Genomic DNA, 13,775 nt, shown 5'->3' with positions numbered 1-13,775 from the left:
TTGCCCAGGTCCAAGGAAATGATGTGCAGGAATGCCAGCTCCATGCCCTGCTGGTGTGCACATCAGCACTGGACACCTTGCCTTTGCTGGTGGTGCAGGTCTGAGCCCACTGAGAAGTGAGCAGTCAGATGCCCAAACCAGCCAGGGTGGAGGAATGAACTCCCCAGCTGCTGGAGAAGAGCAAGCTGGTGTTGAGGCTCTGGGAGGACTTGGAGGACATCACTGCCCTCTCCAACCTGGAGGGCTGTGGGGGATGTGTCCCTGCAATGCTTGGCCACACCACCCTCCTCCTGCAGACCCCCAAGGCTCTGGTGGCCTCCAAGATCCAAACTTGCTCAGTCTTCTCCAAGCCCACAAGTGGTTGGCTGCTTTAGGATGTGCTGGGTAGGGAGTTCCTGGGGATTTCTGCTCCTCCAGCAGTGGAATTTATTGGTCTGTGGCCTTCTCAGGAAGCTACATCTTCATCTTGCAACACCATCAGCATCTCCAAGTGCTGAATACCTGAGGTCCCTGCTTACTACACCAAAGATGCCACAACAGCTGAGGAAACCAAGTCAGCAAGTTTCTTCTGCTTGGGTTTTGTGGGTGTCCTTTCCCCCTCACCTCCACCTCCCCCAAATTCAGCTCCAAACAACCTCCAGACTTGAGCCACAAGAAATAAATGGTGCTTCCTCCAGCATTTTCAACTCAGTATTGCTTTTGGTGGCCAAATACCACCACAGTGAGGGGGGTGAAAATTAACTTCAGAGGGTTAAAAGGAGGATGGAAATCTTTGCAAGCAGTCAGTGCACATGGGGAACAGATCTGGAAAGGGGAAAAAAGGCCAGCAAAAGTCACTGGATCCCTTCAGTCTCCAAAGCCAGACCCTGTGAGGGACAAGCAAACAGCAGCACTGCCAAAGGACCAGGAGAAAATCATCAAGCAGAGCCTTTTCCTCAGCTTAAAGAGGATCCCTAAAAGCACAGCAGCAAAACCCCAGCACTATTTAACCAACAGGTTTGAAGAGCAGCACTTGAAAAAGGATGCAAGAAAGAAGCTCATGAAGCTGCAGGACATTTTCCATTCCAAAACTGCTCCTAAAGATAACCCTGCTCTTGAACTCTGCCCCTTCACCAGGGAATGGCCACCTCCCTGCTTCTACAGCCACCTGAACTCCTGCTCTTTCTCCCCAGGACCCTCTCACTCCTCTTGGTCCCAAGAGATGCTCCAGGAGCCAGGATGGTTCCAGCTCTGGATGTGCAGAGCCATTGCAAGAGGTTCAAGCACAGCTCAATGCCTACAGGAGCTGAGCTCTAGGTCACTCTGGGTTAGACCAAGGAGAAGCTTTAGTCCCTCTGAACTAAGTCAGGATTTAAGCAGCCCCCTGGAGACATGTGGAGGTCTTTGAGCTGCAGACTAGAGTTGCTCCCTGAGATTCTACAAAACAAACCCCTCCCAGGTTAGATCCCTTCTCCAAAGCCAGGACAAGCCTAGCATCACTGCCAGCCTCTCCACAGCTTGGGTGCCATCCATCCATCCATCCATCCATCCACCCATCCATCCATCCATCCATCCATCCATCCATCCATCCCTCCACCCACCCATCCATCCACTCATCCATCCATCCATCCACCCATCCATCCATCCACCCACCCACCCATCCATCCATCCATCCATCCCTCCACCCACCCATCCATCCACTCATCCATCTATCCACTCATCCATCTATCCATCCATCCATCCACCCACTCATCCATCCACCCATCCATCCATCCACCCATCCATCATCCATGCCCTGCCCCTGGCTCTCTGGGTTTCACAAAAGCAGTGAAAGTGAGAGGGGAAAACCACCCCACAGACACAGGGGGAAGAGGAAGTACTATCTCAGGCTGTGAAGATCAATGAAGTCCTGGAGTCAGCAACCAGGCATGCAACAAGCCAGGAGAGGTCCTGGATGCTCAGAGCGCGACTCTGGATCCTGTCACTGCAGCTGATGGAGGCAAGCAGCAGCCAGGCTGTACCCAGGCCACTTCCATCGTGGTATCTGCTCCTGCATTTAGGAATGAACTTGGGGTCAGCCCAAAACCTTACACAGGCCAAGCCACAGCCACTGGGAGAGGAGAGCCTTTTGTTCTCTAGATGGTTGGAGATGCAGCAACGTCCACTTGACCCAGCTGGCATCCAACACAGTGCTCCACAGCATGCCTGGGCTGCAGGCTCCAGCAGCAACTGGTAGCCCTGTTAACAAACTGTGTAGCCAAGTATCACTGAATCACAGAACAGTAGGGGGTGGAAGGGACCTCTGAAGGTCGAGTCCAACCCCCCTGCCAGAACAGCTCACACAGGAGCACATCCAGATGGGGACTGGAAGCCTCCAGAGAGGGAGACTCCACAGCCTCTCCGGGCAGCCTGCTCCAGGGCTCAGCACCCTCACAGCGAGGAAGTTTCCCCTCCTGTTGAAGTGGAACCTGCTGGGTTCCAGCCTGATTCGTTGTGCCTGTGACAGGACAGCGCCGAGCAGAGCAGGTCCCCCGGAGCCAGGCTGGAACCGCTGACGTCCGGAGGCAGCGCTGGGGGCCGGGGAGGCTGGAGCCGGAGCGGGGCCAGGCTGCTGCGTTCCCAACGTCTGCTCCCTGCGAGCCGGCCAAGGGCGGCCGTGGGGAGCATGAGAAAGGGCTCCTGCTGGAATTTCCTGCTCGCTGTGCGATCCACCCAGCCTGTCGGCAGCGCTCCCCGCACCCGGCAGCGCTCCCCGCACCCGGCAGCGCTCCCCGCTCCCGGCAGCGCTCCTCGCACCCGGCAGCGCTCCTCGCACCGGGCAGCGCTCCTCGCACCCGGCAGCGCTCCCCGCATCCGGCAGCGCTCCCCGCACCCGGCAGCGCTCCTCGCACCGGGCAGCGCTCCCCGCACCCGGCAGCGCTCCCCGCTCCCGGCAGCGCTCCCCGCACCCGGCAGCGCTCCCCGCACCCGGCAGCGCTCCTCGCACCCGGCAGCGCTCCTCGCACCCGGCAGCGCTCCTCGCACCCGGCAGCGCTCCTCGCACCCGGCAGCGCTCCCCGCACCCGGCAGCGCTCCTCGCACCCGGCAGCGCTCCTCGCACCCGGCAGCGCTCCCCGCTCCCGGCAGCGCTCCTCGCACCCGGCAGCGCTCCCCGCTCCCGGCAGCGCTCCCCGCACCCGGCAGCGCTCCCCGCACCCGGCAGCGCTCCCCGCTCCCGGCAGCGCTCCTCGCACCCGGCAGCGCTCCCCGCATCCGGCAGCGCTCCCCGCACCCGGCAGCGCCGTGCTGCGGGGCCGGGCCCCCGCCGCCGCAGGCCCCCGCGGTCCCCCCTTCGCCCCCCGGGGTTAACCCCGGGTGACAGCACTGCGGGCCAGGTGCCCTCACCCCCAAACCCGGGGGGTTTGCTCCCATCAGACCTCTGCCTCCCAAACCCCAAGAGCAGTTTCCACAGTCCCACAGTACATCAGAGGCTGGAAGGGACCTCCAGAGATCATCCGGTCCAAGCCCCCTGCCAAAAGCAGCGTCACCCAGGGCAGTCTGCACAGGAATGCACCCAGGTGGGTTTGGAAAGTCTGCAGAGAAGGAGACTCCACAACCTCTCCGGGCAGCCTGCCCCAGGGCTCCAGCACCCTCACTCTAAAGGAGTTTCTCCTTGTGTTGAGCTGAAGTCCCTCAAACATCCAGCTGGGGCACAGACACCTTGGACCTTGGTGAGGAACAGATCGAGCAGAGGGAGCTGTGCTTCTGGGTGCAAGCAGCCACCCCCACAACAGCCATGCCTGCAGTAGCCAAGACCCCTGATGGTGATCTCCATTGTGCTGGCTATCTGGTGTTTATCACAGAGTCACAGAACTGCTTGGGTTGGAGAAGTCCCCTAAGACCATTCAGGCCAACCATTGAGGCCAACCAGCAACCTACACACCTCAAAGACCACCAAGACCAACCATGGCCCTAAAGACCTCTGAGACCATCCAGGCCAACCATCGACCCAACCCCACCATGGCCATCAAACCACGGCCCCAAGTGCCATGGCCACAGGTTTCTTGAACCCCTCCAGGGATGGGGACTCCACCACCTCCCTGGGCAGCCTGTGCCAACCCCTGACCACTGCTTCTGTAAAGAAATTTTCTCAGAAAGATTGGTCAGGCATGGAAGAGGTTGGTTAGGCATGGAAGAGGTTGGTTAGGCATGGAAGAGGTTGGTTAGGCATGGAAGAGGTTGGTTAGGCATGGAAGAGGCTGGTCAGGCATGGAAGAGGTTGGTTGGGCATGGAAGAAGTTGGTCAGGCATGGAAGAAAGAGGCTGCCCAGGCAGGATGGGATCAAACCCTCCCAGAGCTCCATCACCTGCCCAAGTGCCATTGAGTTTACTCCCCTAAATCAACTTCTTAAGTAGGCAAGAGACTCTTTCTTTTGACCCTCCTGGCTCAGAGACTTTCTTTTGACCCTCCTGGCTCAGAGACTTTCTTTTGACCCTCCTGGCTCAGAGACTCTTTCTTTTGACCCTCCTGGTTCAGAGACTTTCTTTGGACCCTCCTGGCTCAGAGACTCTTTCTTCTCACCCTTCTAGCTCAGAGACTCTTTCTTCTCACCCTTCTGTCTGGGTATGAAGGTGGCTCTCATCCTTCTTCTTCCCAGCAGCACTCTGCAGGTCACAGCACTGCTCAGCACCGCACAGGATGCCTTTAACAGCGACTCTCTCACCAGAGCTCCAGTTTAGAGGCTTTCACTGCACTTCCATGACATACAAATACTTGTGGGCTACAGGAGAGATCCTTCCCCAGCAGGAATCTGCTGTGGCTTTATGTAGCTTTAAATTAGGTCTCCAGAGCAGGATATTTTTTAGGGCAATGAGGCCCATTACCTTGCCTGTGCTACTTAAAGGATGCACAGAGTTGACACTAGAGGATAAAAAGGCACAGCTGGGTTGTGAGTATTGAGGCAAAGAGAATTAGCAAAGCAGGTCTGAGCCCCAAATCCTTCTCCAAAGCAGCAAGAGTGGTGTAAGGACAAGGCCAAAGCTCCTGGCTGGCAGTGTGGATGGGCAGCAGCAGTGAGCTGGGATGGATGCAAGGGGAAGGAGACCTTCCTTTGCCAGATCAGGTGGGTAACACATGGGGAACTCCAGAGCTCAAAAAAGGAAGCTCAGTGAGATCCAACCTCACTTCCAAGCCTAGGACAACACTAAGACCTCTCCAACCTGCCATGAGATGGACCTCTCCAACCTGCCATGAGATGGGCATCTCCAACCTGCCATGAGATGGGCATCTCCAACCTGCCATGAGATGGGCATCTCCAACATGCCATGAGATGGACATCTCCAAACCTGCCATGAGATGGACATCTCCAAACCTGCCATGAGATGGACATCTCCAACCTGCCATGAGATGGACATCTCCAAACCTACCATGAGATGGACCTCTCCAACCTGCCATGAGATGGACATCTCCAACCTGCCATGAGATGGACCTGTCCAACCTGCCATGGGATGGACATCTCCAACCTGCCATGAGATGGACATCTCCACCCTGCCATGAGATGAGCATCTCCAACCTGCCATGGGATGGACCTCTCCAACCTGCCATGAGATGCTGTGAGGTTTGCAACAAGAGAGAGCCTTTATGTGGGGACCTGGGGAGGGACTCCCTGGGGATTACACCCCAAACACCTCCTGACTGCCCCTGCAGCAGCTTTGTGCCCTGCTCCAGAGCTGTCCTCACGCAGAGGCAGCATCAGAAGATCAGCAAGCAGCACTTGAGAGCTCTTCTGGAGTGACAAAGATCCCATCTGTCACCCTTGGAAATAATTGGCTGATCGTTATGAATTCATTTGGCATTCATTGTGCTAACCTTAATCAAGATGAATTAATAGAGTCCTCACACTGTACATGCTCCCTGGGGAGCTCCAACACCACTTAGAAATTAATTAATGGGCCTCTAATTTTAATGGTGCTGCCCAGGCAATCAGAGCTGGCGGCTGGCACGGAGCAGGTACCCTGATGGCACAGTTTAAGAGCACTGCTGTTGGTGGTGCCTTCCCTGCGGGCCCTGGCTGAGGTGCTTGAAGGGGGCTGAAAGCAAAGGGGGTCTCCAGTTGCTGGTGGAGGGCTCTGGAGGTGACAGGAAATGGGATCATAGAATCAATAAGGCTGGAAAAGACCTCAGAGCTCAGCAAGTCCAAGCTGTCACCCAACACCTCATGACAACTAAACCATGGCTCCAAGTGCCACATCCAATCCCTTTTTCAACACCTCCAGAGATGGTGACTCCACCACCTCCCTGGGCAGCACATCCCAATGGCCAATTCCTCTTTCTGGGAAGAACTTTCTCCTCACCTCCAGCCTAAACCTCCTCTGGCACAGCTTGAGACTGTGTCCTCTTGTTCTGGTGCTGCTTGCCTGGGAGAAGAGACCAACCCCCTCCTGGCTACAACCTCCCTTCAGGGAGTTGTAGAGAGCAAGGTGGTCTCCCCTGAGCCTCCTCTTCTGCAGGCTAAGCAACCCCAGCTCCCTCAGCCTCTCCTCCCAGGGCTGTGCTCCAGACCCCTCCCCAGCTTTGTTGCCCTTCTCTGGACACCTTCCAGCATCTCAACATCTTTCCTAAGCTGAGGAGCCCAGAACTGGACACAGCACTCAAGGTGTAGCCTAACCAGTGCTGAGCACAGGGGCAGAATGCCTTCCCTGCTCCTGCTGGCCACAATCATAGGATCAATAAGGTTGGAAAATACCTCAGAGATCATCAAGTCCAACCTATCACCCAGCACCTCCTGACAACTAAACCATGGCTCCAAGTGCCACATCCAACCCCTTTGTGAACACCTCCAGGGACGGTGACTCCACCACCTCCCTGGGCAGCACATCCCCATGGCAAATAACTCTTTGTGGGATGAGCTTTCTCCTCACCTCCAGCCTAAGGTGCAGGCCAGGATGCCTTTGGCCTTCTTGGCCAGCTGGGCACGCTGCCGGCTCGCGTTCAGCCTGCTGCCAACCAGCTACCCCCCGGGGTCCCTCTCACACAGTATCACAGTATCACAGTAACTAAGGTTGGAAGAGACCCCAAGGATCATCAAGTCCAACCTGTTCCAACAGACCTCACAACTAGACCATGGCACCAAGTGCCACGTCCAACCTCCCCTTGAACGCCTCCAGGGACGGTGACTCCACCACCTCCCTGGGCAGCACATCCCAATGACGAATGACTCGCTCAGTGAAGAACTTTTTCCTCACCTCGAGTCTAAACCTCCCCTGGCACAGCTTGAGACTGTGTCCCCTTGTTCTGGTGCTGGTTGCCTGGGAGAAGAGACCAACCCCCTCCTGTCTACAACCACCTTTCAGGTAGTTGTAGAGGGCAATGAGGTCACCTCTGATCCTCCTCTTCTCCAGGCTAAACAACCCCAGCTCCCTCAGCCTCTCCTCACAGGGCTGTGCTCAAGGCCTCTCCCCAGCCTTGTTGCCCTTCTCTGGACACGTTCAAGTGTCTCGATGTCCTTCCTAAACTGAGGGGCCCAGAACTGGACACAGGACTCAAGGTGTGGCCTAACCAATGCAGAGTACAGGGGCACAATGACCTCCCTGCTCCTGCTGGCCACACTGTTCCTAATACAGGCCAGGATGCCATTGGCCCTCTTGGCCACCTGGGCACACTGCTGGCTCATGTTTAGGCGGGTGTCAATCAGCACCCCCAGGTCCCTCTCTGTTTGGCAGCTCTCAGCCACTCTGACCCCAGCCCGTAGCTCTGCATGGGGTTGCCGTGGCCAAAGTGCAGCACCCGGCACTTGGACTTGTTAAATGCCATCCCATTGGACTCTGCCCATCTGTCCAGTCGGTCAAGGTCCCTCTGCAGAGCCTTTCTACCCTCTAACTGACTACCATCTGTTCCCAACTTGGTGTCATCTGCAAACTTGCTGATGACTGACTCAACCCCCTCATCCAGATCATCAATGAACGCCTGGCCGCCGTCCCCAGCCGGGTGGGACGCGGCCGGGGTGCCGGGGGCCGGGCTCAGGAGCAGCCAGGGGCGCTGGGGCAGGCTGCCTGTGCCTTACCTTCCCTCTTCATGCCCATGGCAAGACACTTCTGGTAGCGGCAGTACTGGCAGCGGTTGCGCTGGCGCTTGTCGATCAGGCAGTCCTTGTTGTCGCGGCACGTGTAGGTCAGGTCCTTCCGCACCGTGCGCTTGAAGAAGCCCTTGCAGCCCTCGCAGCTGTACACCCCGTAGTGTTTACCTGCGGGATGGAGGGGGGAAGGCCTTCACTGCCCCTGCCCAAGGGCTGCCAGCTCCCCCACTCTTTGCTCCCCCGCGGCACAAAGACCACCGGGAACTTCCCAGAGCTCTACGAGCTGGAAGGGAGGTGGATGGAGGCAGAGGGTTATGCAATCAGAGAATCATTTGGGGGTGGAAAGAGCCTTTCAGGTCCCTGAGGGTCTCAGCTCCCCCCTGATTGCTCCACCTCATCACTAAGATCATCAGGTCTTCCCAGAGCTCTACAAGCTGGAAGGGAGGTAGATGGAGAGAGAGGGTTATGGAATCAGAGAATCATTTGGGGGTGGAAAGGCCCTTTCAGATCCCTGAGGGTCTCAGCTCACCCCTGTTTGCTCTACCCCATCACAAAGACCAGCAGGAATTCCCAGGAGCCCTATGAGCTGAAAGGGAGATGGATGGAGGCAGAGGGTTATGCAATCAAGAGAATCATTTGGGGTTGGAAAGGGCCTTTCAGGTCCCTGAGGGTCTCAGCTCCCCCCTGATTGCTCCACCTCATCACTAAGACCAACAGAAATTCCCAGGAGCCCTATGAGCTGGAAGGGAGATGGACAGAAGCAGAGGGTTATGGAATCAGAGAATCATTTGGGGTTGGAAAGCGCCTTTCAGATCCCTGAGGGGCTACCAGCTGCCCACTCTTTGCTCTACCTCATCACAAGGACCATTAGGACTTGCCAGGAGCTCTATGAGCTGAAAGGGAGGGAAGCAGAGGGTTATGGAATCAGAGAATCATTTGGGGTTGGAAAAGGCCTTTCAGATCACTCCAGGTCCCCAGGAAAAGCCCTCACCATTTACAGCCCTGTATCAGTGATGAGGCAGAGCAGCAGTGAACCAGGGGAGGTCTGTACCCTCTGTGACCCATCCAGATTCCTCACACCAGGGCCCAGCCTGCTCTGCAGCATGCAGCCACCCTCCTCTTCCAGTCCCAGAGCCCAGCAGGAGCAGAAAGTGTCCCTAAAGACTTCACAAACCAGACAAGCAGAGCACTTCTGGAGCAGAAAGCTTTGAGAGCAGCCTGGGAACAGAGGCAATCAGCACACCTTTATCTCCCAGGAGTGGAGAGACTCCACATGAAGCACAGCTTTTTATCTGGCACTGTGTGACAACATCACTATGGATCAAAGGATGGGGAGGGAGAGGGACACTCACTGATGTCCTCTCTTCAGACAGGCTGTGGATCTAACACCACTGCTAAACAGAGACCTGAGGTCTCTTGGCTCAGCTCAGAGCCTGCCCCAGACCAGATGGGCTGGGGGAGCCTGATCAACAAGGGACTTTTCATCTCCTCCTCATAGGGTGGGGGCAGCTTGTCTCCAGGTGGAGAGTCCTTGCTCATGCTTGCTGTGTGCAGGGAGCCATGCAAACCCTCCCCATGCTCTCCCAGGGCATCCACACCTGAGCAGAGCCCAAGCTTGCTGCTGTGAGCCCCTCCTGGGCTCAACTCTTCAGCCTTACCTGAAGATCTGTCCCCACAGATGGCACATATGTGCTTGGTGAAGGAGGCCATCGTTCCTGAGGGATGTGCTGGCACTTTGAGGACTCCATTGAGTCCTAGGGGTGGCTTGATGTCTTCTGAGCTGCTGACAGGGTTCATGGGTGAGTTGAGCTGTCAAAGAGAGAAGCAGGGAGCTCAGCAGGGAGTCAGGGCACAGCAGGCCTTGCCCCTGCACCCAGACATGGGGCAGGAGGGCCAAGCAGGGGCCAAGTGTCACTTAAAACATCCACCCACAAAGCTGCACCGAGAGGATGATTTGGGCACAAAGGCACAAGCTCTCATCCTCTGGCCTGGCATAACAGCTGGTGCAGCTCTCAGCTGGCAGCATGATGCCAACAGCTCCTGCTGCTGGTACCAGGGCAGAAGGAGCAAGGACACAAGGAGCCATGCAGAGCTGACACTGCCCACCCCATGAAGGATGCTCCTGCATGACTGAAGGGGAAGTGAGCTCCTCCTGCACTGCCAGACCCCTGCCCGTGCTCACAAGCCAGCCTGGCTTCCAGCCACCAGGGAGATGGTTTGCAGTGATGGTTTGTGGGAGAGCTGCTGGCTGGGAGCAAGCACTCACACTGATGATGAGGAGCAGGAAGGACACTGTGCTTTAGCTCTGCAGTTTGCAGGCATTCTTTTAAGCATGTGCTAGCCAAAGGAAAGCTTCACAGCAGATAAAATAGATCCCAGATGCAACAGGGCCTGGCTTTCCAGAGCTGGCTTAGCTGGAACCTTTGCCTGCAACCTCCAGCCTTCCTTCCAGCAGCCTCTCACACCTCACCTTCCCTCCCTGGTGAGCTTAGTCCCCAAGAGGTGGTGAAGAAAGTGGAGAATTGGGTGGAAGCTGGGTGCTGGCATGGCCCTGTGGAGCTGGCACTGAGGGAAGGATGCCTGAGATGATTCCCACCTCCCCCTGTGCAGCAAGGCAGGGCTGTTATTCCCAGGATGATGGAATCTTTCAGGTTGGAAAAGCCCTCTGAGGTCACCAAGCCCAAGTGTCAACCCAACACCAGCATGGCCACTAAACTGTGTCCCCAGGTGCCATGGCCACACACTTCTGGAACACCTCCAGGGATGGAGACTCCACCACCTCCCTGGGCAGCCTGTGCCAAGTTCTATTCCAAATCTACAAACTGAGCTATGGACACAGAGCCTTGATAAGGGGCTGATAAAGGAGACAAGCTCACAGCAGCCCTGCCCAGCCCAGGAGGGCTGAGAGGGGATGGAGGAGCTGTGTTTGGCCAGCTCAGGATGGATGCAGCGCTGGCTGTGAGCGCTGTGGCTGTCCTCCTGGGGACCAGCCTGGCAGGGGCTAGCTCAGAGCCTCCCTCCCTGCCAATTGCTAGAAGCAGGTTGGATGCAGAGGGTTTGTGCTTCGATTGGTTGTGTTTCTCTCCTCTCACAGAGACACTCTCAGCAATTGCACTTGTCACAAATTAATTCAGGGGAGTCCCAGGGCTTGTGATCTGTCAATTAGAGCAGCACAGCAGCTCCTCTGCCTTCACAGGCTGCAGGCTGCTGGGGAATATTTGGCAGGCTGATGACTAACAACTGCAGAACAGAACAAGGTAAACCCACCCTGGAGAAATGGGTTGGATCTGCCTCCCTCTCCCTCTGCCTGCCTGTGCCAGCTGATGAATGAAAGGCAGCCAGGAACCCAGTGCCACCCAGGGATATGCTCCTGGGCTTCAGCTGCCGTTTGCTTAGCTTGTGAGAGAGCAGAGAGGGAAAGGCTGAGCAGGTCCCCAGGCAGGAGCAGCTCTCTTTGGGATCTGTGGCTCCCCAGGCACAGAGCTGCTGCCTGTGGGGAGAGAAGGGCTGCAGGGGCTGTCAGCACTGCTGCAGCACAGCCCTCCATGGCTTCAGGGTCACCAGCTCCAGCAGTTGCTCCCAGTACACTTCCTGGGACCATTTCCCAGGGGCAGATGGTGGCCATGGTGTCACCAGCTGCTGCCACATGGGAGCTAGGGCAGAAGCCACCAGCTGCCTGCCGAAGGTGATGAGCCTTTCACCTCCACTTCCTCCAGTCCCAGCAGCACACAGAAGCCACCCAAGCAGCCTGCCAAGAGCAGCTGGGGGAGGACAACCATAGAACCAGAGAACTGTTTGAGTTGGAAAAGACCTCTAAGATCACCCAGTCCAACCAGCAACCCAGCACCACCATGGCCACTAAACCCTGTCCCCAAGTGCCATGGCCACAGGTTTCCTGCACCCCTCCAGGGCTGGGGACTCCACCACCTCCCTGGGCAGCCTCTGCCAATCCCTGACCACTCTGGCAGCAAATAAATTCTTCCTGATCTCCAACCTAAGCCTTCCCTGGCACAACTTGAGGCCATTTCCTCTCCTGCTATCACTTGTTCCTGGGGAGAAGAGACCAAACCCCCACCTCACTCCAGCCTCCTCTCAGGGAGTTGTAGAGAGCCAGAAGGTCTTTCAGCCTCCTCTTTTCCAGACTGAAAAAAAAACACCCCAGTTCCCTCAGCTGCTCCTCACAGGAGCTCTCCAGACCCTTCCCCAGCTTTGCTGCCCTTCTCAATGGGCAGAGCAGGACAGGGGCAACCTCTCCCTGCACCAGCTCATGAGGGCTGGGGGTCCCACTGCCCTCCACGGCTCCATGCATCAGCAGGATGCCCCAGTCAGAGCTGAGTCAGCCCTGGGCTGGGCTGGGGGAAGTCACTGGTTCCTCTCACACATCACCAGCCCCAAGTCTCAGTGGGAGGACCACGTGCACCCCTGGTTCCCACACCACCCCGGCGCCTGCCCTGCCCCTTCCCCTCCTGGCTGGCAGCCACCCAGCCCAACTGGCAGCACGTGCAGGCAGGGAGGAGGCAGAAGGGGAGGCAGCAGCACCCCCCCCCCTTGGCACAGCACTTCTGCTCCAGGACAACTCAGCAAGGGAACAGGGAGGAGGGAGGAACCAGCACTCTGCTTCCCCAGTGACACCAGGACTCCTCTGCTCTTCCTTCCCAGCTCAGCTCCTTGCACCAGGGACTGAATGCTGTCCCTGCTGGCAAGCAAAGCTTTATTCCTGCTGCTGTCAAAAAAGAAATCCCAACCTCAAGCCCTTCTCAGGTCCCCCAGGCACCCTTACAGAGGGCAGCAGCTCTGCAACAAGCTAATCCTGCCTCTGATCTCTGCCCGCTCGCCCCGGGCAGCCCGAGCTGCTGCCAGCCGTGCCTGGGGCAGCTGGGCCAAGGCAGCCCTGGGAGCCCCATGGAGCCCTCCCTTTCAGCTCTTACTGAAAGCCCTGCTTTGCCCCCTCCTCTTGGCCTTGTAGTTTTAGGCTCAAATCTGTGCTGAACCCCAGCAAGCAGCAGAGCTGCTGGCTTCAGCCTCCTGCTTTGCCTGGGACCTCGCTCAGCACCGCAAACCACCTCCCCACTTCCAGCCAGCTCCTGCCACACACACTACTCACTCCCTGCCCAGCTCAGCACCAGGAACCCCTCCTGCAGGGGGGCTGGGGGTTGGGGTACTCCCTGATTTGGAGCAGATTCTGGGGGCTGCTTTTGGAAACCACACAAGGGCCTGGAAAGTGCACACAGGGCTGGGGGTAGGGCAGTGGCAGCGCTCCGAGCATCCTGCAGCACTGCCACCAAGAGCTGCTGGCTCCTTCCCACCTCTGCTGCTCCCAACAGGAGAGAGGGACAGGGCCCCAGCTCTTGGGAACCTGCTGGCTCCTCACCTCTGCTGCTCCCAACAGGAGAGAGGGACAGGGCTCCAGCTCTTGGGAACCTGCTGGCTCCTCACCTCTGCTGCTCCCAACAGGAGAGAGGGACAGGGCTCCAGCTCTTGGGAACCTGCTGGCTCCTTCCCACCTCTGCTGTTCCCAACAGGAGAGAGGGACAGGGCTCCAGCTCTTGGGAACCTGCTGGCTCCTCACCTCTGCTGCTCCCAACAGAAGAGAGGGACAGGGCTCCAGCTCTTGGGAACCTGCTGGCTCCTTCCCACCTCTGCTGCTCCCAACAGGAGAGAGGGACAGGGCTCCAGCTCTTGGGAACCTGCTGGCTCCTCACCTCTGCTGCTCCCAACAGGAGAGAGGGACAGGGCTCCAGC

At 57.5% G+C, this 13,775-nt stretch overlaps 1 protein-coding gene across 1 annotated transcript in view; it reads right to left on the bottom strand.

The window, feature by feature from the left end:
- Window positions 1–13,775, bottom strand: part of RXRA (retinoid X receptor alpha) — a 103,414-nt gene that overhangs the window by 26,573 nt on the left and 63,066 nt on the right. Inside the window, exons 3-4 of the mRNA XM_054174432.1 lie at window positions 9,692–9,842; window positions 8,022–8,201 (exon numbers count right to left, since the gene is read on the bottom strand). Coding sequence (XP_054030407.1) covers window positions 8,022–8,201; window positions 9,692–9,842 — 331 coding nt within the window. The remainder of the gene's footprint in view (window positions 1–8,021; window positions 8,202–9,691; window positions 9,843–13,775) is intronic.

Source organism: Dryobates pubescens, chromosome 29 (assembly GCF_014839835.1).
Source record: "Dryobates pubescens isolate bDryPub1 chromosome 29, bDryPub1.pri, whole genome shotgun sequence".
NCBI lineage: Eukaryota > Metazoa > Chordata > Aves > Piciformes > Picidae > Dryobates > Dryobates pubescens.
This window is presented reverse-complemented; position numbering and strand designations above follow the sequence as displayed.